Source organism: Balearica regulorum, chromosome 1 (genome assembly GCF_011004875.1).
Source record: "Balearica regulorum gibbericeps isolate bBalReg1 chromosome 1, bBalReg1.pri, whole genome shotgun sequence".
In the NCBI taxonomy this organism is placed as follows: Eukaryota; Metazoa; Chordata; class Aves; order Gruiformes; family Gruidae; genus Balearica; species Balearica regulorum.
Window position 1 is genome coordinate 52,566,827 of NC_046184.1, and position 24,946 is coordinate 52,591,772.

The 24,946-nt window shown below is 40.0% G+C and overlaps 1 protein-coding gene across 1 annotated transcript in view; it reads right to left on the reverse strand.

Annotated features, from left to right (window-relative positions):
• ANKS1B (ankyrin repeat and sterile alpha motif domain containing 1B) overlaps window positions 1-24,946 on the reverse strand; it is a 450,874-nt gene that overhangs the window by 51,177 nt on the left and 374,751 nt on the right. Inside the window, 1 exon segment of the mRNA XM_075749435.1 lies at window positions 3,458-3,565. Within this exon segment, the coding sequence (XP_075605550.1) occupies window positions 3,458-3,565 (108 nt within the window).

Here is a 24,946-nt window from a genome sequence, read left to right on the forward strand (position 1 = left end):
GAGCTCCAGCCGGGCAGGTAACCTCTCTCTGCTCCAAATCACGATTCACCCACTGTTAGTAGACTGATAGGGCCATCAGCGCATCAAAGTGACAGATGACCGTGCAATGGAGATACAGATTCCAGCTCTCATCGAGCTTTTGATATTTTATCAAACTGCACATAAAGAGGAAATTCACTCAGAGATCTGTATTGGAAGATTGCTGGCAAGGCAATACAGTCAAGAATTACAAAGTCAAGAAATAAAAGAATTACGGTGCCTCTGCATTATGGAACAGTATGTAATTGTATGATTTTTATGCTATTTTCTCAAAGTCGTCCTTCACAGCACAGATGGATCCTCAACTGTGCAGCATGTTGTCATATACTCAGCGCTGTGTTATCATTAGTTATGGTGTAGTCAGTACTTTATTCTCACCTCGTTTCGTGGCCCCAAACCCCTTCCCTAAACTCTGTTCAAATCCTGCTCTGAAGATAGGATGACTAACATTGTCATTTTCATGATGTTCATAAGTGCTTTATAAATGTCAATCCATTTATTTTCACCACACCCTGTGACTTCTGGCATTTTGTAATCACCACTTTAAGTGTGGGGGACCTGAGACACACAGAGAAAGGTTAAAAAATATCAGTCACTTTCAATGCCCAATTACAGTATCTATTGCCTGATTTTCCAAGTGCTTGTATTCAAAACTCCACTTCTGTTGATCTAATTTGCAGCACTGTGCGCTCAGCACTTGTATAAATCAGACTCCAGACTCCAGTCAAATATGCGGAATGTTGGTAACATACAATTAGTGACTGTTTATGAGGCAATTACCTAAATAACTTACCAAGCGTTATCCAAGGGCTTTGTGGCAAAAGCAGGTGTAAATCTGTATTTTTCATAGCTACAGCTATTCCTTTAATCATGAGTCTCTCTCTCATTCTTCCTTCATTCCTCTTCCTCACTCCAAAACCACTTTCTCATCTCCTTAACAAATCTGCGGACCAGGCATGGATGCCCGTGCAGGTGCTATCATGTCCTCAGTACTGTCAGTCAACCAGGTATTCATATCATGTTTCCACCCTGTTGTGAACGCATGAATACATGCCCCGCAGGGATGCCTGATCATATATTTCACTGCTGAAATCTGCTTTATCCCCACCTCTCAGTCCTGCCAGTCACATAAAGCTGGAACCAAACAGGTCAGGGCTGGCAGGGAGCTTTGGAGATCCTTCCCCGGGCTGCCCAGGTGCACCTTATGCCCCACAGATGTTTGTCTAACCGGTTCCTAAAACCAGGAATTCTCTCTAGTGAATTAATTCTTCCGTTAAAACTATCATTACTATTGTAATGCTGCTTCTCCAAATTTTCAGCCTAAATTGTTGTTCCTTCAGCTTAAATTCCAGCCTCCGGTGCTGATCGGATGAGGATGGGGTTCCATGAATGACATGGAAACCGATCCTGTAATCAAAGATTATAATGTGCTCAAGGAAGGAAAGCAAGATTGCATAGGTAACTGAGATCCAGCATTTTCTAACTTTCGAGTATATGACTTTGCAATCAAAATAACTTTTCCTTGTGGGAATAACATATTTTATGGATATTTTTAATGTTTGTTGTTTTTCCTCAATATTTAACCATTTTTCCTTTGAAATATTTTAAAAGCTAATACAAAAAGAGTCAAAAAAAGACGAAGTGTTAGCCATGCCTAGGTTGACCTTGGGACCTTAAAAGCAGACTCTTTGCACAACAATCTATCTTTTCTACTTATCTAGAGCAACCTGATCTATTGGAAGGTATCTCTGCCCATGGCAGGGGAGTTGGAACTAGAAGATCTTTAAGGTCCCTTCCAACTCAAACCATTCTATGATTCTATATAAACTGATCTTCTGTAGCAGCAGACAATTTATTTAAACCAATTTTCAGGCTAAAAATTATTGCAAACTACAGACTAAACACTATGTCTTCATTTTGTGTGAAATGGCATAGTAACAGTTGACGGGAAAGAGAACCTTAATCCAAACTCATGTCCTCCTCTTTAGGATTCTCTGTGAAGATTCCAATACCATGAGGTGAAGAATGACATTTAGCACTTGCCCGCATCAGTAGCTCTAGCCGTGGAGCAGTAGCCTACTTTTTTATCATTTTGACTACAGATGGAGGACATTCAGTTTTCTTTTCACTATTAACCGAGAATACACAATCCTAACCAATAACACTGGCTGTGGAAACTTTCCCACCTGCTGAAGAGGAACTAATTCCCCAGTCCAAAGCACTGAAAGTATTGAGCAAAAATGTGCGACTTTCAAATGATTCCTCTGTTTTAACACCTGCCATGCATTAGAAATCATTCGCATAATATATAAAAAATAAAATACAAGAAAAATACCCACACGTTTGTGCAATGTGCCTTAGAGCAGGGCGTGATAGACTTGTGAGACCTTTTTCAACATGGCATTTGGAATAGGTTGAATTTCAGGGCGGGGGGGGTGGATCTGAGAATAAGCAGGGTGAAAACAGGCTGGTCACAGAAATTTTAAGTGTATGTAAAAATAAGCCCTCATTCTGTCTTTCTCTATTTCTCGTTACACCAGAAAATTAAACTTGGGTGTACGGACACTCTCTGACATTTGGAAATTTAGTCCCAAATGAGATTCCAGTCAGAAATGCAGCCCCATGAAAATAATCACACCCAATCAAATGCAAAAGGTGTGACCTAAAATATCAAAATAGAAAGTGTTGATATGAACTCCCTTGGAGAGAACACAGTAGGAATGGGTCATCAGACCACAACTCGGTAAGTGTAACAGACAGCAAGGAAGCAAAGGCATTAGATGGGAGAAACTGAGTGAAGGTGCTGTAATGAGAGGAGATTAAATCTGGTCAAGTGTGGAAAAACCCCAGGGACATTGCAACAACGTTGCTGAAAGAGGGAATAGAAATGAAAATTAAAAACACGACGAAACTTTTGATACACCGAAACATCTTAATGGCATTTGTCTCTCAACAATTTCAAGAGGCTCTCTTTAAAGAGAGCATAAAGCATATGTCTGAAAAGTAAGTGCAAGCATTTTAAAATGTGAAAGGAAAATGGTAACTCTCCTCCCACAACATCCATCGGCTGGGCTGGGATTCCTGTGGGCTAATGTAGATGTGCAGCTTGCACACACCTGGGCTTGAGCTAGTTTCTTGAGCAAGGAAGATAAGCTGGTCATTCTAAGCTACTACTTATCTCATCCTAAGGTAGACATCTGAAACAGGTCAGATGAATCACCCTGTAAAAATGTCAATTTATCTCCAGTGGCTATATGGGGAGGTACAACTGAGCAGGTCAGCCTAAGACGTCTACACTGTAAACTTCTGAAATGAGGTAAGTTTAACCCCACTTGAAGCAGCCGTTGTTTTCATGTGAATGTTACGAAACGTTTGTTGACTGTTCAAGAAACACAAGCAAATTTTCATGGCGACTCACCCTGAGGGTTATTGACCGAGGTGGTTTCTGAGGAGGATCTTCGTGAAGCCTGTCTCCCAAAGATGCCAGAACGCGCTTCCGGTGGCCAATCAAGCTGATTTTTAAGACCTGAAATAATAACCAAAAAAACCTCGTTAAAAAGAACACATTTCAATCATTAAATGAAGATCCATTCATAGTGAAGCCATTTCATCTTCAAGCCTTTTAACAAGTTAGTCCATTACACAGGCTAAGCAGACAGAGAGCAGCGTGAGGCAAACAATCAGCAGAGAAAATGAGAGGCGAGATCAAACAGAGGAAAAACCCTGTAAAATGAAGGAAGAAACCAAAGCAGGTGTAGAGGTGCAAAACTGAAAAAGAACCCAAAAGCTCAAAAATGAGTAAGGATGAAAGGAAAATGAAACGAGAAGAGAAGGCAGCAGCGTGGGAGCAGAAACAAGGGAAGGGGTGGAGGAGACTGGAGAAGGAAATGTAGAGGTGGAGGAAAACAGCAAGTGATGAGGATTAAAGGGATTCACGGGATGGATGAGGAAGAGAGTGAAGAACAGCCAGCAAATGCTTAGAGAAGGCAAGAAGGGAGAAAAGGAACCACACAATGAATAAACGTTATCACTTATAAATCTATTCAGCATGCCTTTAATGGGTAATCTCTGAATGACATGTACGGTTCGTATCATCGTGTAGAATCATCCTTGCATAAGAAACACAGGATGGACAAACTTTGTCCCGGAGGTCTATTACTTTTATCAGTGCAATGAAAAAAATCTCTGTTGCACACAAACGTGACTGTCAGTGGATAGGTTCAAATAGCTTGTGCTTGTACAAACTCCAAGAATGCTGCCAAAAAGGCATTCCATATTTACTGCAATTACTCCCCACTTGTATCTCTCTGTGTCCCTGCCATACACAAAACCACCACTGCTCTCAGGAAAGCAGAGAAGGCAGAAGCAGCAAGTTGGAAACTTAAGCATTAGTGGCAAAAAATAATCATATTTCGCTATTCTCTAACGGCTACAATGGCTTCAAAGTGTAAAGCAGCCCTAACTGTAGAAGCAAGCCTCTGCTCTGCAAACAGCAGTGTCCTCACATAACTCTTCCAGACTGTATATATGGTTTCATACACCAGAGCTGCCTCCATTCCCTCTCAGAAGACAGTACTTCCCTCTATATTTAGGACCACCGTGTGTTAACACCCTTCAGTTGAGAGGAATTTCTCACTCAACCCAGAAAAAGTAATAGTCCCCCAAACCCCCCCAAAATGCTACATCTTAAATGAATAACTACCTGAGTTTAAGCAGTACCACTAAGAGCTACCATTCATGAGAACAAACAAACAAGCCCCAAACCCCAGCAATTCCCCTACACGTCTCTTAGATCCAGTATCTCAGGATATGGTACAGCAACACGCCGTCATTATTCTGGTGGGTGAACTCCTGCCTGTCCACAGGCACGTGAATTCAGCCACCCTTCCGCTGGATGCTTCTGCACTATCTGATACCACTGAACATCCAGAACATCTTGTTTGCCCGCATCTACTAAGCGATGGGCTACGATGTGAAACAGATCGATGCCTTCCTCTGAGAGGCAGCTTACGGGGTTGTTGCAGACCCTGCGGGTCAAGAGCAGACCCAAGCTGCGGAGTCCCACAAGCCAGCTGTGTGCTCTCCTGTTAGTCTAAATCTGGAGAAGCACGAGTGAAGCTGAGATAGCACAGCACACACAAAAATGCCGGAGGCATGCAGGAGACTTAGTTATGTATTCAGTTTACATTGGATGTTAAACAGGAGGGTGCAGTTTATCTCTGTATTTAACTATATGAAACACGTGAATGAACCACAGCTGCTTTAAGCACAGGTAATGCACTTCAGTGAACTTGCTGCTTTCATAACGCTTCCCCAGCATCAAGAGCATTTACCCAGAGATTTTAAAGTCAAACTATAGTTCTTGGATTGTTTTGAGGTCCTCAGCACTCTGACTGCCTTATTAGCTACATCAAACCACACAAAGCAAGTCTCTGACTTCACAGAGCTGTTGAACAACAGGAGAGAAAAGGACATGAGTCTTGAGGGACTTGGCACATAAGAGATCAGCAGACGGGTCTAAATGGTTATATTATTTCAAAAACTGTGCTCAGTTTGAAAGCAATACAGATCTTTAAACACCATAAGCGCTGCTAAGCTTATTCCACCTTTTTTTTCCATTAAAATGTGGTCACTCCAAATCTGAAGTGGTAGGAATTTAAAGATGCATCCTACAGAAACATATGGTCCTCAGCCAATAGGCAGCTGTAGCCCAGTCTCACCTGGACCACATACTCTGTTAACTGAAGACAGCAGTATTCTTCTGGAAATGAACTCCCTAAGAACTTTCTTACTTGGAAAACCTGTTACTCAACTTCCAAATACAAAATACTGTTTTCTGAAACACTTCTATATTTGAGTTAAGAGAGTTTAACAAACACCTTGAAACTCTGAAAACTTGTTCTGTGATGGATTATCCTTGACAGTATTTATAAAAAGTCAAACATCACAAATATAGGTCAACGGTGTGTGCAATGGTAAAGCTGCCTAAAGCAGTAGCTTAGAAATATCTTAATGTTGTGTATCAGATAATTGTTAAAAGTCTTGCATTTATTTAGCCCACAAGTTAGATCCCCCTGAATATTTTCAGGTAACAGCGAACAGAGTAACACCGAGCTATAGGGACAATCAACACGATCCACCTAAGTGCTACGCAGTGAAGCATTTTGTCAAATGGACTGTAGCCTATATTTCATATATAACAATGAAACGAGCTTTGCAGTGCGGCTGCAGGAATCAACTACACGATGTCATGAAACTGTTAAGAGCAGCTTAAGGCTTTCCACAGCCTGTTACTTCGTCACTGGGACAAAAAAAATGTAAATGATATGCCTCTTTCCACACTGACAGGATACCTGAGACAAAAATAATGCAACTCCATCTCATATATTTGCATCTATTTGATGTTGTAATACATTTAAAGGAGAACGGGGCATGTCATTTGTCCAAACAAATGATACATGCACACAAATTTAATCCTATTTTTACCTCCATATTCTCCAATGATTAGCATACGAGATGAAATTCCACTAGGGAACGTAAGAAATCTGCAAATGTAACCAATGCAACAGTTTGCATTTAGATTTCTGACTTAGTTGACAGATGTTTTAAAAAACAAACACATGTAGCCCAGTGACTCCCTGATGACTGTATATGTGCAAATGCTGGAATTAACAAGTTATTCCGTGTAAAACAGAGCATTATTTCTGCAACATTCTTCTGCCTAATCTTTTCTTCTGATTGAAGAATATGATCCAATACTGTCTTTTTAGAATTATTCTACATTTTTTTAAAAATGGGTATAATGATTACTGAGATTCAAGACATCAATTTCCTCTCTTTTGGAATAATCTGAAAGGTTACTATGTGGGGTAAAATTAGTACCATAATAGTTCAAGCGGTCTGGATTAAACATGCAGTGGCAATCAGACACTAGGAACTAGCTACAAAATGGAAAACTGGAGAGTGATCAGAATAGTTCTAGTGATTCTCTGGTAGCAGCATCAGACATTCCAGAATTTAAGAAGAAAAAACGGTAAATATAAGCCAACAAGGTGTGATCTTCCTATTTCTACAAGTAAACAGCCCGAAACGCTAGCAAAATTCAATTTTATTAACCATTTTACTGCTGGTCATATTGGAATAAATGCCAGGCTATCTGGAATCGTGGGATACATTGATTATTAGCACCTTCCTGCCACAATGTCACCCCACAGGGCTAATCCAAAAACATGGCATTGCCCAGAATATGCAGGAAGTGAGCCCAGACCAACCAGTACAGCTCACCTGATCATTGTGACTGGTTTAACTGAAAATTTGAGAATGGATTAAATGCACTTGCTATACAGATTCCCAGCATGGACAACTGCTCAGAATTTTACAAATCCTAGCCATAGAATTGCTGTCAGTGATCAATAGCTACAAAAAAAAAAAAAAAAAAGGCAAGAAAAACCCATACGCCACTTACTGATGAAGATTACATGGTGTACTAATTGGCAGATTTTGAAAGATAAATACGCACGAGTCAGCTGTGATATTGCATGCCCAGTGGCTCACCAATACCAGCCACGGCCAAATCCAGTCCAAACCATATTGAACTTCTGTTGCATTTTTTCACATAGGGATACTTCATGATCTTTCGCATCCTGACCGCAACTGCGGATTTCTTCCAACCCTAAATTATCACAAAGCTTTGCCATTTTTAACAGCGCAGGGATTTTCCTGCAGAGCCCTGACCGCCCAGCAAAGCGCTGGCCCGTGAACATGGAGAGGCTCCTGCAGACCAGGGACTTGCTGCAACTCTGCTAGACGCAAGGCTTCTCTGGTTTCCACAACTGCGGTGGAAGCAATTGTTTATTGTGCATATGAAGAGACTTGTAAGAGACTTATGATTTCATATCATAATGATATCAAATATGTGCCTTTATCCCCTTGAATTAATTACCCAACTGGAAACAGATGTCAGTTGTCTTGGTGACAGCATTTCACAAAAACAGATGGCTGCCTACTAAATCCCGCTTCTATATGTTATCATGACGAACTGACGTTTGTTTGGTTCCCCCCCCTCCCCCCCCCTTCAAACATATAATTCAGTTGCAGATCTCCCATTTAACGGTACTGAGAAGTCGGAGGCCAAAAGTCTTCTCCAAGTAAAGGTAATTTTGAATGCCGGATTGTTACGCTCCTCTGAGCTGCAGATTAGCTTGCTGCCAGAGCAGCGGTGTTACAGCGCTGTTCAGCTGTTGCCATCCCAGGTCAGGTTCAGGCGGGTGAGGATTTGTGATTTTTTTGCAGAAGTTCTCAGGATAGTCTTTGGTACTACCCAGGCCGCTGGAATTTTTGCCTTGACTTGACCAGACAAGCTGTTTTTGTCATTAAACTGTTTGCCAAATTCTCATTAGCTTAAGAACTGGCTGTCTGAAAACATCAGGTGCTCCACTAAAGATATTAAAAAAAAATGTAATCGTGATTTGGGGCTTATAATTGGTAAAACTTAAGATTTCAGTGGAAAAATATTTTTCATTAATAAAAATCAGGAAAATACAATGGAAGACCTGGCCAATACTTAGACCCACACACTTTACCTCCCGAGGATGTGTCTCAGGCTATGTGCTGACCCACTTTTTTACACAATTTTTTTAAATTAAAAAGAAGTTAAACCCATGGCCTTACAAAAAATAAATCTCAATTTAATGATTTTGCAAGCCTCAGATGTAACGACAAATATTACATATGTGCATTTTTATTACACGAGCCTCCAAAAACCCCATAAATCAGAACTCCTAGAAGACTATCATACATACAAACACAAAGATTATTACAATAATGATTACCTATTCTAAGAGACAAGGCTGAAAATATTATTTATGTGAAAAATAGCAAACACTTAGCAGTTCTGTACAAAAAGGGAAAACATTCCTTCTGTTTTCACAGGCAGCAAGTGGAAAAAATATTGAACAGCTTGAAAGGTGGAATAAATTCCCAAATTGAGTCCTAAAAGATAGACTTCTTAGACTGTTCCCTCCACTAGCGACTTGCATTTTCACCTCTGTGTTGAGCTAATGACAGGTCTAGTCACTGGTTCAGATCAGATTTGGAAAAATATGTGGTCAGAGACCAGGAGTATTATTCCTGGCCAACCTCCTTGAGATCTTCAATGTTAATCATACAGCACTATGAGAGAGCAATTGCAATACCAATATGTTATCCCACATATTTTGCAGGGTTACTTACATAGCTGATAAATTATAATTAAACTTACTGGTACTACAACACATTTCATAATCAGCTAATCATTTATTTATCTATTTTTAATGTGCAATTATCAGCAAAGCACATTAATCTGTATACAAGCGTGAAATATAGCTAGTGTAACAAGAAATTGAAAAATACAAATCTCCATAGAAAATTTTAACAGCTCTAGAATTGCTCCTTTTTCTGATCTTGATTCAATTTCATCACAGACTTAATTCCAACCAAAGAAAAAAAATCCATATTCAAGTCCCTTGAAAAAATGGGGCATTTGTCTACTAAATAAATAGCTATATAATTTTTTTTTACACACTCAGGCTTTCTAATAACATACAGTAATGAATGTTTCCATAATATCAGAAGCAGCAGCCATTCACCGCTTCAAGTAAAAATGTAGATTACTCTATTATACAGATATTAATATATTAGAATTGAAAATTGATTGTTTATTTCCATATCATGCAATAATACGCTCTGATAAAAATGGTAATAAAAATAATGAAAAACCTAAGATGGTGTTGAATGTCTCCGTCTAATGCTAGAATTTAATGGAGGTCCTTCCTATGCAATTTTTTATTTATTTTAATCATCACCTTCTTGTAGATACACAATGACTGCAGAAAGAATGTCTTCAACATACAGAAAGAAAAGTCAAATACCGGACAGGAGAACCAGTGCTGTTAAGAGATGTTATATAGAACGCATTCAGTTTCCTAGTATACTTGCAAGTTAACAGCAGTACGTGTGAAGACTTAATTATTATTGTATTAAAGCATTTTCAGTTTAATAAAACTATTTTCCTGTATTGTAAAACATTCACATTAAAAGCACGGGCACCATCCTGGACTATCTGGTTCAAGCCAAGTCGAGGCGGAGAGGTTAGCTGTGGTGTGCAGTCAGGCTCTGCTACAGACCGGGTTGCACACACCACCACACACAGCAATCCAAAGTACGCTTATCCCCTAAAGTATTAAATACCCCAGAGCTACAAACTTGATAGTGCATTATTGTCCTATTGCTAGCATCAATATTTATCCACTTTTTTAAGGGAAGAGCTGTAAAAGAATCGTAAAGATAAAAACGTGAAGTGTTTGTAACCTTTGATACAGAAGTCATCTAGGCAATGTCAATACTCTACCATTACAAATTGACACCATGATGTTAAGGACACAACCCATCCTAATTCACTGCCAAAGTACAGGAGAATTGTCCTACAGGTCTCATGAAAACTGCATGGAAATGCCTCCTCAAAAGAAAGAAGATATACAGAAGAAAATGCCAGGGTTTGGTCCGACTGGAGGGGTGCCGGGCTGCAGAGCGGGAGCATCTGCGGCAGAGCGACCCCCCAGGGATCCAGCTCCAGGCATCCCATCCAGCTTAAGAACGGACCTGGGAGGCAGGCAGGGAGCAGTTCTCTGTACGGCCAGCTCATCTGCTTCCTTACCTGACCACAAAAGAGCTAACACTGACACAAGTAAATAGGCAGGAAAGTACCACCAAGGATGGCGGGTAGAGGAAGGGGTGGAAATCTGCTTTTCGGCAGCTGCTTGTGCTTACAGCGATGCAAGCCAAACATGAGATGCATCCACCACAGAGAAGTTTCAGCTTCTCTTCACACTGGACCACTCGAAAGAAGAGGACAGCTAGTATAAAAAAAAATAAAAAATTGTAAAGAATCCTAAAGCCGAAGTTTTAACAGAAATCATGGCCTATGAGCCTATGCTTTCTAGTATTCAGCAGTTACTAAATTTAGTTTTCTAGTTTTTCTGTCAGGTGTCTGCCATTTTCCCCCTGAGGACTGGAACAAACCTGTCAGAGACAGGGCAGCCATTTCACGAAAAATGTTTTTCTTCTCATAACTCTTTTTATCTTCTCAGTAATCAGTGTCGATTCACCCTACTGCAAAGGGGCTGCTTAGTCTTGGCCACACCATGTTCTTTGACAGCATTTGGCACACTGGATGAAGTAAAACACATTTTGTGATGTGCTAGCATAGGCGCCGTTGACTTTATTTTGGGTACCCTGTGTTATGCTGTCCAGGGATATCACCTCTACCAAGATCTTCGTTTCATTACTTTACAGGAAATATGCACGCACATATAAGGCGTGATGTAAAGGGGGCCATCAATTATCGCTCTACCTGCTCTGCAGCAACAGCCAGCTGACCAATTTCATTACTTTTCTTTCAGCAAGGACACTCCCCAAAAGAATAAACTTTGAATGACCAATAACCTCAGTATAGGTTATGGCATGACATACAACCTTAGCCTAAAAATAATAAATGAAAAAATCCTCCATCAACTTAGTTTCACAGTTGTCTGATACTATCCTGGTTTGCAATCTTTGCTCATTAAACAATTATTTAATTAAAACTGATTAAAACACTTACTACAGGTTCTGGAAGAAAATCATGGCTTGAAATAAATTGTACCAGCTCCTCTCCCCAGGTTTCACTCACATCCCCTGCTCCACCTTCATCAATCTCATCTTTTAAAACCAAATGGAAGAAGCTATTACATATGTAAAAGCTACCAATCCATCTCAGCTGCAGCTATCGTAATCTACTGTTTTCTTTCAGGTAGTCTAATTGATTAGCATAATTAAAATAAATTAAGAGCAATTTTGTCTAACCTACATTCAGTCTGGATTGCGATGTTGCTTGTCAGATTCCAAACGCCAAATCTTGTCTATATCCCAACGACATGATATGGCTTTAAAAAAAGCTATTAGTTCTCCCTTATATCCTTGCTTCATTTATTTCCTTTGTGCTATCACAACTGTGGCAACACTACTACTATCTTAAAAAAAGGCAATGGCCACCATGGCAGAGCAGAATCATACATCATAGGCAGAGTCGGCATCATGCTGTACTTTGACTCTTAATCTGTGAGGAGGAAGCACCGTGGGTGGGAGAGAACAGGCTCTATGAGCACAGCAGGATGGCTGGATTAACTCTGCCAGGGGCAGCAAGGGGACAGCAAAAGCATTTCTCAAAATATCTTTTTCTTTCATGCCTTGAGGTAAGAGCAGGAAGGAACACCATCAAAAAGTGGGGTTACAAGAGGATACAAATAAAGTGGCAAAAATATTCATCTGTCAATAGCTCAAGTAAGTTCTTCCCTTGTGGCTCCAAGCAACAAGACAAAATCCAACATAAAAGACTATTGTCTGCATGATTTGAGATAAATTGAAACTGCAAGGCCATTCAGATCATACACATCTTCTTATGCAGATTCCTTCATTAAACATTGAACATTAGTCTGGCTTAAGGAAGAAACATTTTTGTGTATAACCAAATTAGAACAAAGCAAGTGGGCAAGCTGTACTGAAGAGCTCTCCAAACAGGAGGCTGACTTTGTACTACAGTTAAAAAAAAGATAAACTTAACTTCCTATTAACAGTGAATACCAGCGAAGCTTTGGTCATCTTGAACTTGTTGTCCTTAAACTTATTTTATAAATTAAAAAGAATATAGATGTGTGTATCTTTTTGAATTCCACAGTTTTGGCAGATACATCATTAATGAAGTATTCTGGCAAAACCCACCAATGAATGGGTTATCATGGGAAAGGCTTTCTTGCTATAAATTCTATTTGAATTTTCTCAGTGAGAAGTGCAGGAGTCCTGGTACAGGGTAGAATAGCATGTTTTTTTCGCCTCTGCCCCTTCTCTCTTTTTTTCTTCATCCTTATCAAAAGTTCCTGAAAAAGGAAAGTTCTATTCACAGGGAGTATCAAAAAGAGCATAAACCTCATCTACACGGCCCAGGCTTTGCTTTCTTTACCTTGGGCCCATGCAATAAAGTCAAAAGAAGGAAAGACAGTGCCAAGTAGTTCATTCCCCACTTTTCCCATCAGCAGTAGTAACACCAGCAGTCCTGATGTTGCAGAGAGTGTTACATGAGCAGTTTTGGACCTGCACGAAACCAAAACGACTTTAGCAGACCTGTGCGCACAGCTAACGGCAGGACAGCGGCCCCGCGTTGTAAGTCAGAGGCCCCGAATCACGTCTATAATGATTCCCAAAGCACTATTAATGTTGTCAAGAATCTCCCCAATATCTGGTCATGCCTTTTTTTAATTCTAAATATTCTAATTTAGCAAACATCCTTGATCCATCAATTAACCATTCTGATTCTTGAATTATGTTTTCGTTAATATTTAACCTAAATTATCTCTTCTCTAGCTTTTGGTCTGTCCTCAGTGATTTATGAAAATAATTAATAATTTTTTCCTTTATAACATCTATTTCCATGGTGGCAGAAAGTTACCTTTACCCTCAATCTTGTTCCCCTAAAAGGAACACGCTCATTACACTAGGTATCTGGTTACAGGTTTTTCAATTGAGACACAACTGAGATTTCTAATATACAATACAAGCAGAAAAAAGCCAACATCCATCTTCCCTTCATCTAAAAAGCCATATAAACACAGACATTTTTTACTTAAAAAAAAATATAAACCAGAAAAAAGATAGAACAGTTTTCCTTTCTCTTGCAAGTCATTTATCATAACATACATGAAATTTTGCAAAACTCTTCTACCAAGAATAACTCTCACGCCTAAATTTATTTTAGCTGGACGTACAGAATCCAACGTACAAGCACATTATCCCAGCTGAAACAAAGGGAACCACACCAGAGGACAGAAATCCGTTAAGTTTTTATACACACTCCTCTTGTTAGTATGCACAAGATTCATGTATCACTGTCCTTTTTTTTGTGTTATGCCGTTGACTGATGTTCAATCAAATATCCAGTAGCTCTACTCCTCCTGCCCAGGTTATTTCCCCAGTACTGCTGTTCAATAATATACTCAGAGCTCTTTATAGTCTCTCATGTGATCTGTACTTCCAAAATAAATCACTTTCACATTTCTTCAGTTAAATCTTATATAACTGATTCAGCTCATTTATGCGTTACAAAGATCATACTCTATTTTAATCCTATTTTACAAATTTTACTACAACGTTAAATAATCACCCTTCAGATCAGAAATAATGCCATGAAAATCCACATATCTTGGGGATGACAAGTTTGCAGACCTTTAACTTTGCTGGAGCTTGAAATATTAAACCTGAAAGAAAAGAAATCACTTTATATGTGTATTTATTAGGTATAATAACCAGCTGTATTATTGTGAAGCCAAGTAAGTTTCTACTTCATCTTGTCACAAACGTACGCTACAGTACAGAACACATTAACTCACTATAAGAAAAGAAATCCTTTCATGAATGTTTTATACCAAATCACCACATGAATTATGATTAATAATGAATCAGAAGAGTAGATTTATATGAATAACAAGCAAAGAGAAAAAAAACCCTCTTATTATGGACAATTAGATGATGATGTAACTTACATATTTGCTATGTTCTAATATGTAGCCACTTGGGATATCTTCACATGACTGACTTAAAATGTATTTCTGAGTTGTACTACAGAATTAACTAACGTTTTGGGGTTTTCAAATGAATAAGTAAGCCTAAATTTAGTCACTGTTAATTAAGTACAGTTTTAGAAACTCTACTATTCAAGCACATACCTCAGCTACGTAGGGTTTTCTAATTCTTCCTGTATTTGTGATCCAGATCCAGACAAGTGTAAGGCTTTTCTCATTTTAAGAACTCTGCCATTTAAACTTGTTTCTGCTGTAATACGAACCTTTGAATCAGAAAATATTTCCCATTCATGATGTGTTCATATGTTCTCAAACAGATTTCACACAGATACTGAACAGCGTAAGTAAACCAAACTTCTGCATTGAATTGAAGGTAAATGACTGTTACTTTAGTGAGAATACTTAAGGAAAAGGTTAAAGTATGCTTTTGAAATGTTATTTAATGTTTCTGTGTCACATACGATGGGTTTACTCAGCTGGGGACAATTGCTTAATTTTCAGGAACGCATTCTGTGTTTCACCCTAATTTGGTCCCAGACAGGTACAGCTGATCTTTTCTGAATTTACACCTGTCACAAGGAATTTACCAAGTGCTGATGTGCCCACCCAGCCCCCAGGACTGGGGTGCCCTCCCTGGCCGTGAGCCCAGAGGACGGAGCCAGCACGAGAGTGGTGCAGCCAAGTTTTCCCATGGAAGTGCAGCATGGATGGACTGGGAAAAATTCTCCAGATTCTTCATGCTTGAATATTTCGAATGACATGTAAAGTTAACAAAATTTTTTAAAAGAAAACAAGAGGTATTGGTGCTTCAGAGCCGTCCAGGAGATAAAAATCCAGATTTCAGTTGGAAAACTGAGGGATGCAGGGCACAGTGTGCCTGCTAGCACCCTGAAATTTCAAAATTTGTTCCCAGAAAATAGCTCTCTGCTGGCAGAGCCCTCTGGGGATTGACACAGAAGCATCACTTCAAAACCAGCGGGCTGGGAGGCCGCAGGACGGAGGAGTTTGAAGCACTGCGGGATGTTTAAATGCGCGCATTTCCCCGCCATCGCCCCGGCATGCCCCTCCCGCTTGAAGCTTCTTCGCAGCCGTCCCGCAACACAACTGCTGCAAACCAGCCGGGACACTCAAGCAGCAACAAACCCCTTCAGAGAGAGCTACAACTATATAATATTACAATCTACATCTGTGTTACAGACCTACGTGAACTAAGACCTTGCACAGGCTAGGGATTCCTCCGCAACCGTGGTCAGGGAGCAAAAGGGAAGGCAAATAAATGACAAAGCACCCCGTGCAAATCATAAACCAAAAAACCGTGAGAGACACCATAGAGCTACAACTAAGTCCTAACTGTACAAGGAATTATATGTGTTGAGAACCTGAAGTGCAAATGTTAAGTTTTGTTAATCCACTTCTTAACTGCAGATACAACCAACGCAAGCTCCTGAAATAATAAGGTAAAATGGGAATTTGGAACCTATGAGAGATAAAATGAGTGCCAGAAATTTTAAGATGATGAATAATACAGGAGAAGAATAGGAAGACCAGAAAATGGGTCATTATAGTAATCAGATGAGAAATAGCTAATGGAAGGATTTACATTTTACAATAAAATTAAAAGGTAACTATTTGAAGGATACCAGTAGGTGACATCCACAAGGCATTTGTGATAAACCAGAGTACATTATTTTATTTGTCTATTCTGGCTGTTTGGATAACTTTCCTATTTTCTTCTTTACAAATTCAACTTCCTTCTCTCTCACCTGTCAACCTTCTCCCTCTCTCTCTTCATATCTTATTTTCAGCTCAACAGACCCCAAATTCCATTTCTCCTTGCAGCTTTGCTCCAGGTCCCTTTTCTTTCTTTACTGCCTCCCACCCAGCTCAGCAATTTCCTCTGCATTTGCAACCATATTCCTGCCTCATCCAGCTGACCACTACAAAGGTGACAGGGAGAAACAACCACAAAAGAATGAGCAAAAACTGCTGACCAATGAGTAAGGTAAAAAGCTCAGGGAAAAATGGAAAAGAAGCTGTTGGATTAATAATAAAATCAGATTTGATTCAATGGCATCTGCTCTCCTCCATAAGCAGTGAAATAACCATGTAATAAAAATTTTTAATGTATGTTTAATGCCTATTATATATGTCATTTATGGGATAATCACTCAAGCTTGCAGAAAGAGACCGCCTCATTCTTCAGCAATCTCTGTCCTTATTTTGCACCTCTAGGATACCGTTGAAATGAAGAGAACAAACACCCACATAGGTTTCTATTCTTTCGTAGTCTGTACAGTGAGTCTTCTGTACAAGTGGTGCTGCTAGGAGCACTGCAACCAGCTCCTCTCATCAGCTGTGACCTAGGACGACTTAGTATACTACCAGGCATAGTATGATTGTGTAATTCTTTATTGAGATAAAACATATAGCGAAAACAATGCTTTACAAATAGGGAGCATTTTGCAGAATGACTATTCATTAATGTTTTGAAGAAAGAAGTGATTTTGTGAACATGGGCTCCTGCTATGGATTTTTTTTTAAATTGTGCATCTAATTTTTAGCTATTTAAAATCTCATGAAATCTCTTCACTAGGATACCGTCGTACTGTCTAAGAAAATTATTACAGTGTCACGAGGCAAGAAATACTTAGAAAATATCAAAATTTACTTCGGTATGTTACCATTGTATTACTTTGCTATTTTGGAGATCAGTGATGAGTAGTGTTCCTCAGGGGTCAGTATTGGGACCGGCACTGTTTAACATCTTTGTCGGTGACATAGACAGTGGGATCGAGTGTACCCTCAGCAAGTTTGCCAACAACACCAAGCTGTGTGGTGTGGTCGACACGCCGGAGGGAAGGGATGCCATCCAGAGGGACCTTGACAGGCTTGAGAGGTGGGCCCATGCAAACCGCATGAAGTTGAAGAAGGCCAAGTGCAAAGTCCTGCACGTGAGTCGGTGCAATCCCAAGCACAACTACAGGCTGGGCGGAAAATGGATTGAGAGCTGCGCTGAGGAGGACTTGGGGGTGTTGGTTGATGAAAAGCTCAACATGAACCAGCAGTGTGCGCTTGCAGCCCAGAAAGCCAACTGTGTCCTGGGCCACATCAAAAGAGCTGTGACCAGCAGGTCGAGGGAGAGGATTCTGCCCCTCTAGTCCACTCTTGTGAGACCCCACCTGGAGTACTGCATCCAGCTCTGGGGGTCCCAGCACAATAAGACATGGACCTGTTGGGCAAGTCCAGAGGAAGGCCACAAAGATGATCAGACGGCTGGAGCACCTCTCCTATGAAAACAGGCTGAGAAAGTTGGGGTTGTTCAGCCTGAAGAAGAGAAGGTTCCAGGGAGACCTTAGAGCAGCCTTCCAGTACCTAAAGGGGGCCTACAAGAAAGCTGGAGAGGGACTGTTTACAAGGGCATGGAGTGATAGGACAAGGAGTAATGGGTTTAAGCTGAAAGAGGTTAGATTTAGATTAGATATTAGGAAGAAATTCTTTATTGTGAGGGTCGTGAGGCACTGGCCCAGAGAAGTTGTGGATGCCCCCTCCCTGGAAGTGTTTAAGGCCAGGTTGGTTGAGGCTTTGGACAATGTGGTCTAGTGGAGGGTGTCCCTGCCCATGGCAGGGGAGTTGGAATTAGATGATCTTTAAGGTCCCTTCCAACCCAAACCATTCTATGATTCTGAATTTTGTAAGCCCCCGGGAATTAGCATATATGTTAAAATCATCTAGGGTCAGCTTTAGCAATTTACAAGCTTCAGTGGTTCAGAATTTCATATTTTTAAGAAAACATGGCATGTGTTTGTATCAGCAAGTTTCATCCGTCATTATCCATCTCCCTCCTACACCTTTCTAGTATAAAAACCCCTTCTGCTTGCTGACAGAATACTAATTTGGCTTCATTTAAATGCTAAAGCAGCACAGTCCAGCTATCTCATTTAAAATATGTGTAAAGCTGTGAAACAATTGACAAGCACAATGAAGAGTGTCTACCGTAAGATCCGCATGGAATTATTTTTCAATAGACACTAAAAAGTCAAAAACTTACAGTAGCCAATTTTTTTTTCTCCTCACACATACCTCTTAAAATCAGGGAAGGGAAAAGGGTAATATTTACCTAGCAGCTCACCACTTCATACCACCTGTTAAGATTAAAGGCCAGGTGATGTACACTCAGCATACATACATATATATATATAGGCTTCTATTTGTACAAGGGCAGTCACTCATTCTTGTAAATTCAACCACATTTTTGTTCTGTGAGCAGTAAGAAAATGTGCATTAACAAAGCCCACATCCAATATAAATTGAGGGCAAGAGGAATTTCCATATATGAACAGTATAAAACCCCTAAATATAGAGCACTCTATGGACAAGACCTGGGCTGGCATCCCTCAGCGTTACCTTCCAGTGACCTATGTTGACAAATCTCCCAGACTACCTTCCTTGTAAAGGCACAGTTTTAAGGCATGAAATGGAGGGTATAACGAAACTTAACTCGGTATGATTCGTTGAGTTGATTCCCAATACTTGGTGCAAGAGGAAGTGTGTATGTGGGGTTTAAATAAACACACATACACACACCTCCCTTTATGTTAAAATGTGCGATGTGCATCGGCATCTCCGTGTACACACACACGTGAATAGAAAGCAGAAAAGAAAAATGTGCAAGGGACCCCTTGGACCACTGCAGATGAGCTGGTCCCAACACGCCTGAGCAAGTGACCACCAAGGCCTGGATTTGATTAGCATCAAACTGCTCCACGTCAGAGCACACTGGGAGCTAAGCCTCCTACTTCTGGGGTGCGCAACTGAAGAATTACTCATTCAGATGTGCTCCAGAGGCTCACACAGTCTATTTCCATTTCAAAATCAAGGCAGCTTAGCTCCCCCTCCCCGCCCCGCCCCCAGGCAAAAATGCAGATACAAGCTATCGTGCTAAAATGTTCCTCACAACGGCAAAGAAGGTACATGGGCAAATGAACGATAGCAAAACCTGTTAAACTTTACAACTGAGATTAAGATGAGAAGAAAGCAACCGTCTTTTCTCTTTAAACTCTCTAATTCCTGAAAGCTTAAAAAACCACAGAGATTCATCAGCAGAAGAACCTCTAGTAAAAAAAACATGTTTCAGAAGGTAAATGTAACTTTTGTTGTGCAGATTGCAAGAAGACAATAACTACTGTCAGCCACATCTATATTTCTAGATATAAACAGCTCATTTACAGTTCAGTATTTTAAAGAAACAAAAACATGGAAGATCTGATCATAGTTTTAAGCCTGCTTTGTGCAACAAGACTAATGCAGGACTGAGTTAAGGAGCTGACCCATATACTGAAAAATAGGATCTAAAATTAAATGGGAAAATGTACATCATTATTTTAACTCGGCTCAAAGTTGCACAGCTAAATCTCTGTGCAGCACACTGAAAAGTTATCTGTACACTGCAGATTATTATGCACTCAGTGAACACACAACATTCAAATCATTTTTGCTATGTTAGTGGTATTGAATTTTTCATGCATTTTAAAGTTGGATAAATGGTTAGGAAAATCATTCAATAGGTCAGACATTTCATTAACTTAAATACTAACAACAAAATCCTCCGAGCAGAATAAAAACACCTTTTTTTTTTTTTTTTGCCCTTGCCTGTGGACCTATGTACTTGTCCAGGGCAGCAAAATCCACTGAGAATCTTTCTCAGCTTGCCAGAAGCAGCAGGGTGCTAGACATCTGGGGCTGCACAGTCTACATTCCCTGTTGAAATTATTCGTGTTTAGTTCCTAGCTAACACTTTACCTTTTGCCTAGATTTACACTTATGCTCTTGGTCCAAGGTGCCTTGTTCCCAAAGGAACCTTTGCTTTCCTTTAATTTCTGAATGTACACTGAATATCAGCTTAACGCTTTTTAATAACTTCAAGCATACAAATATTAGGACTTTGACAGTCTCTAAAATATTTTCCACAAGTTTATAAAGTACCTGCCTGCAATGATCTAATGCCAGGGAAAGAGTCTCTTTCAAACACCACTTACTGGTAGCAAGGATGAGAACCTGCTTTTCTTGATGTCAATGGCAAAATACCATTGACTGCAATGAAGCCAGTGTCTCACTTGGACATGCTGTATTCCAATAAAACAGGGATTACACTGCATTGCAGAACTGAAAAGGATGGGTACAGTGAAAATGAAATGCTGGAATGAAAGCTGACTGTGTAAAAAATAGTATTTTCTTATTCAGCAGACCTACCCTACAAATATATTCAATCTTATAGCTGCTTATACTCACGGCTAGGAAAAACCTATAGGATTACTTTTTATCTCCATTTCAGAGACGGCACATTTATGGTGAGAGTAAGCAGACCCTGTTTATATTGTATCTCGCTATTGTGATTTCATCACAAGTTTCACCAAGTCTATCTTTCTCCCACAACCACAAACTTTTCAATCTCAGCTTTCATTACAAAGAAAAACGCACCAGTCCCATGACTGCCCAGAAAGTTTTGAATTATCATGGTGGGGAGGAGCAGAAAACCCTAGCATCTTAATTTCCCTATGACATTTGAAGCCCTGAGGTTGACTAGCTTTTCATCATCTATATAATCAGTAATTAAAGGACAACTGAACTTCCAAATTCTACACACAGAACAGTCTGCACAAGCTGGAGCAGCCCTACTGTAAATACTGCCTGCAGAATCCTTACTACCATCTAAAAGCGAGAAAGCCTTTCAAACACCAAATTAGACTTGCAGGCAACGTGTACTGTAGTTAGGAGAAACTCTTTATTTCCCAACTTGACAATTCTTACCTTGTGGTCCCTAAGACAAGACAAACACAGCACTTTGTTACCCTTCAAAAAATCTTCAGCTTTTCACAGCACCGGATTATGAAAGATTCTAACTTTCACTTAGGTGAAAGGAATTTATAATCTCTCAGGGATGCAAAGAAAAGCTTGGACACAACCCAAGTGTAATCCAACTACTAAAACCAAAAACCACATGCAAAGATGAATGAGAGAAGTTGTATTGTGATATTTCTCCCTGGCTGTGCTCCGTACAGGACTCCATTGAGACTCAGGTGTAAAAGACACTGTTGTTAGTGCTAATCCTCTCCTCCCAACCCACTGATAGAGCGTGTAAAACCGAAGCAGATCTGAGACAAACTGGGGACAACCTGCAGTTTTGATATGTCGGTGGTAAGCAAGAGCCACAGATCAGCTCATCCCAGTCACAACATTAATGACATACCAGTATAAGATGCAGATGACAGCAACTTTTACTAATAGCTGCTCTTAATCCTATATTGTCAACTCTCAACCTTTCCAGCCTGGTTTGCTAACCCTCGTGTTTTACTTCAGCAGAAGCCTACAAGGAGCTAAAGCAGCCCAGGTCTCAAGAAGAATGACACCCACAGTGGAATGAAGGGAACCAGATGCATCCGATCTGGTGAGATTTGTCCTTGCATCTCAGGCATCCAGGACTTCTATCACTCTATGGCAAAGTATAAGAGAAGACACAGCCCAACAAGATGAAATGAAAAAGGTCTGTAAACTGAACATCAAATGAGTTTGGAATTGGAGAGAGCAGGGAGCAAAGTACTTGTGCTCAGACATGGCCTCCTGCTTCACTAGATAAATAAGAATAGGGTTGAGCAACGTGATTTAAGAAGAAAATTTTATGACACAGTATGTTTTATTTCACAGCATGCTAAAAAATGATTAAAGAAATGTGAAGAAGAGTAAAAGACTTGCTCTTACAGCTTTACTTTCAAATACAGCAATATAACACAGAACCATTCTGATATGCTGCTGTATGCATCACTTCTATGCCTATTATCCAGCTTCTTAGAAAAATGAAATCCAAACCTACACATTTTATCTTAGAGCCACAGCACAGGTTTTGTAGCATGAGAGCTTATGAATGGTAAAACAGGAATTTAGTGCAGTGAAAACACAGTCCAAGCTCAGGGGTCTATTTTCTTCTCATTGCTTTTATATACTTCCAATATTCAGGAAAATTACGTAGACGCATTAAGAGTAGAATAGACTCCTGTGAAATGAGCTCACAAATGAAATTAAGAGAGGGAGAGAGCAATGAATAACTAAATCCCCTGAGCCAGAAGAATGCCACATTGGAGTGACACAGGAGGATATACAACATGTGTTGCTGTGCATCCACTTTTCAGTGGACCTGTGTAATTTATGAACCTGACAGCAATGCCATACGTACCCACAGGCTCTTCCTAACCTCCCTCCTGCCCATCAGCATGGTTCCACAGAGAACTGGCAAGGAGACTGACACAATGAAAATGCAGTGGTTTGGCTGCCTTTCAACCTTCTATATACCCTGGAGACAGGAGGATTACTTATTATTAGCAATTATGAAATTTAATCCACTATACTGCATTGCATATGATCAAGCTTTATTGTACTCTAGTGAGTCTTACCATAGTATAAACATCAGATTATAAGCCTATTTTTTAATGCATTGATTTTAATTTTATATACCATCAACTTTCCCTGTTGCAGTGTGGTCACTTCATTCAGTACTGCTGATAGTGTGGTTCCTGAGTCATTGAACAATGTAAGTGTAGGCTTCTATCAGTGCAGAGAAGAAAAAAAAAAACCAACTTGATTTCTCTTTCCTATTTTCTTTTTAACAAATGAAAACCTGAAGCACGTGTGGATTAACTGATAAACTTAAGGCTGAAGATACAACTCGGGATACTAATAGGAATGAAAACCACATGTCCTAAATCCTAATGCCATGCTTTATTCACAAAATCATCCTGACCTTACTTGCTATATCCACAATCAGAATGGCTGAAATGAGAGCCATACAAAACATTCACCCTATGTGCAGTCTGGCCAGGCACTGTAAGAAGTTGTTCACAGTCTTCACTCTCTGCATGCCTAAAATCGGATGTTCCACATTGTTTTCTTATACTGCTCTTTGTTCTCATAAACTAATGATGATATTTATGAAAATCGCAACACTCTCTCATGGACTGCTAGTTTAAGTAGAAAAATTATTATGATTACATAAGTCACATTGCATTTACTGACCATAAATATAAAGGAAAGAAGTTATAAAAATATGTACTCTGCCCAATCAAAGACTAGCAAGCATTAATCCATGTAAAACAGTAAAGTATCTGATTAGAAGAATACGAGAAAGCAAAAGTGAATTTTTAACGTAGCCATCTATCATGCCGCTCCACCGCCTTCCATTCCGAGTGGAAGGCGTATTTATCTGCCTTTGCTTTCTCTACCCACTACATAGCAACACGTACACTGAGGAACCCTTTCCCACTAACTGTAACATTCTGCTAAACCCAGCTACGCTGTGGCATATGCTTTTCCCCTGGGCAGAAGACAAGGGTGCTAGGCGCTCGTGGCCCTGGCTAGTCACGTTGTGCTACCGGAGGGCACTTATCACAGTGAGGAGAGCACAATATGAGAAGCTACACGCAACCGAGCGAGCGCTTTTACTTAAGCCAATACGCCACTCATCATAGTGTCTTGAAGAGGCATCTGGTGATTGACAGGTGCCACCAGGAGCATAAGTAATGGTGCAGTTTGCTATGGGTTTGCACTTACGTCTCCACAACCCTTCCCGTGCCCCAGACCACAACCCCTCCTTTCTCTGTACCTCTTTCTACTCCGTATTGTCTCCAGCTTCCCCAATCGTCATAGCAATTTCACCTTCCCACCATGGCTCTATTACTCCTTACCTGCAGTTTTTCCTACCCCCAGCACTGCAAGCCACAATATCCCTGCTGCAATGAGGATATTAAAAGGGTTCTCTCTACTCGCTTTCATAACAGTTGTGGGAACTTAATACCTCTGAAATAAACCATTCTTCCAGCTCAAATGCCCAATCAGTTCGGAAGTTCAAAAGACCGACACCATAATTGCAAAAACATACTTCTTTAGGTTAAAAAGTATTCCCCAAAAGGAAACATTAATGGAGTAAATCAGTGACCAAAAAATTCTAAAATACATGTCTTTTAATAATAATTATAGCTCAGAGCAAGAACCTCAACTCTTGTTTCTTATGTAACTTCAGCATAACTGCAGTTATTTAATAATGGTTTACTTCAAAAAATAAAAGGAGCGTGATACTCTTAATACTCTTTTGCTGCAAACAGAAAAGTTAAAGCAGCCCAAATTTAGACTCAATTCCGTCCTTCAACAGTGATAAACACAACTCAGCGCAACAAACCCAGGCTGTTCATTCATGTCTACATAAATGACATGAC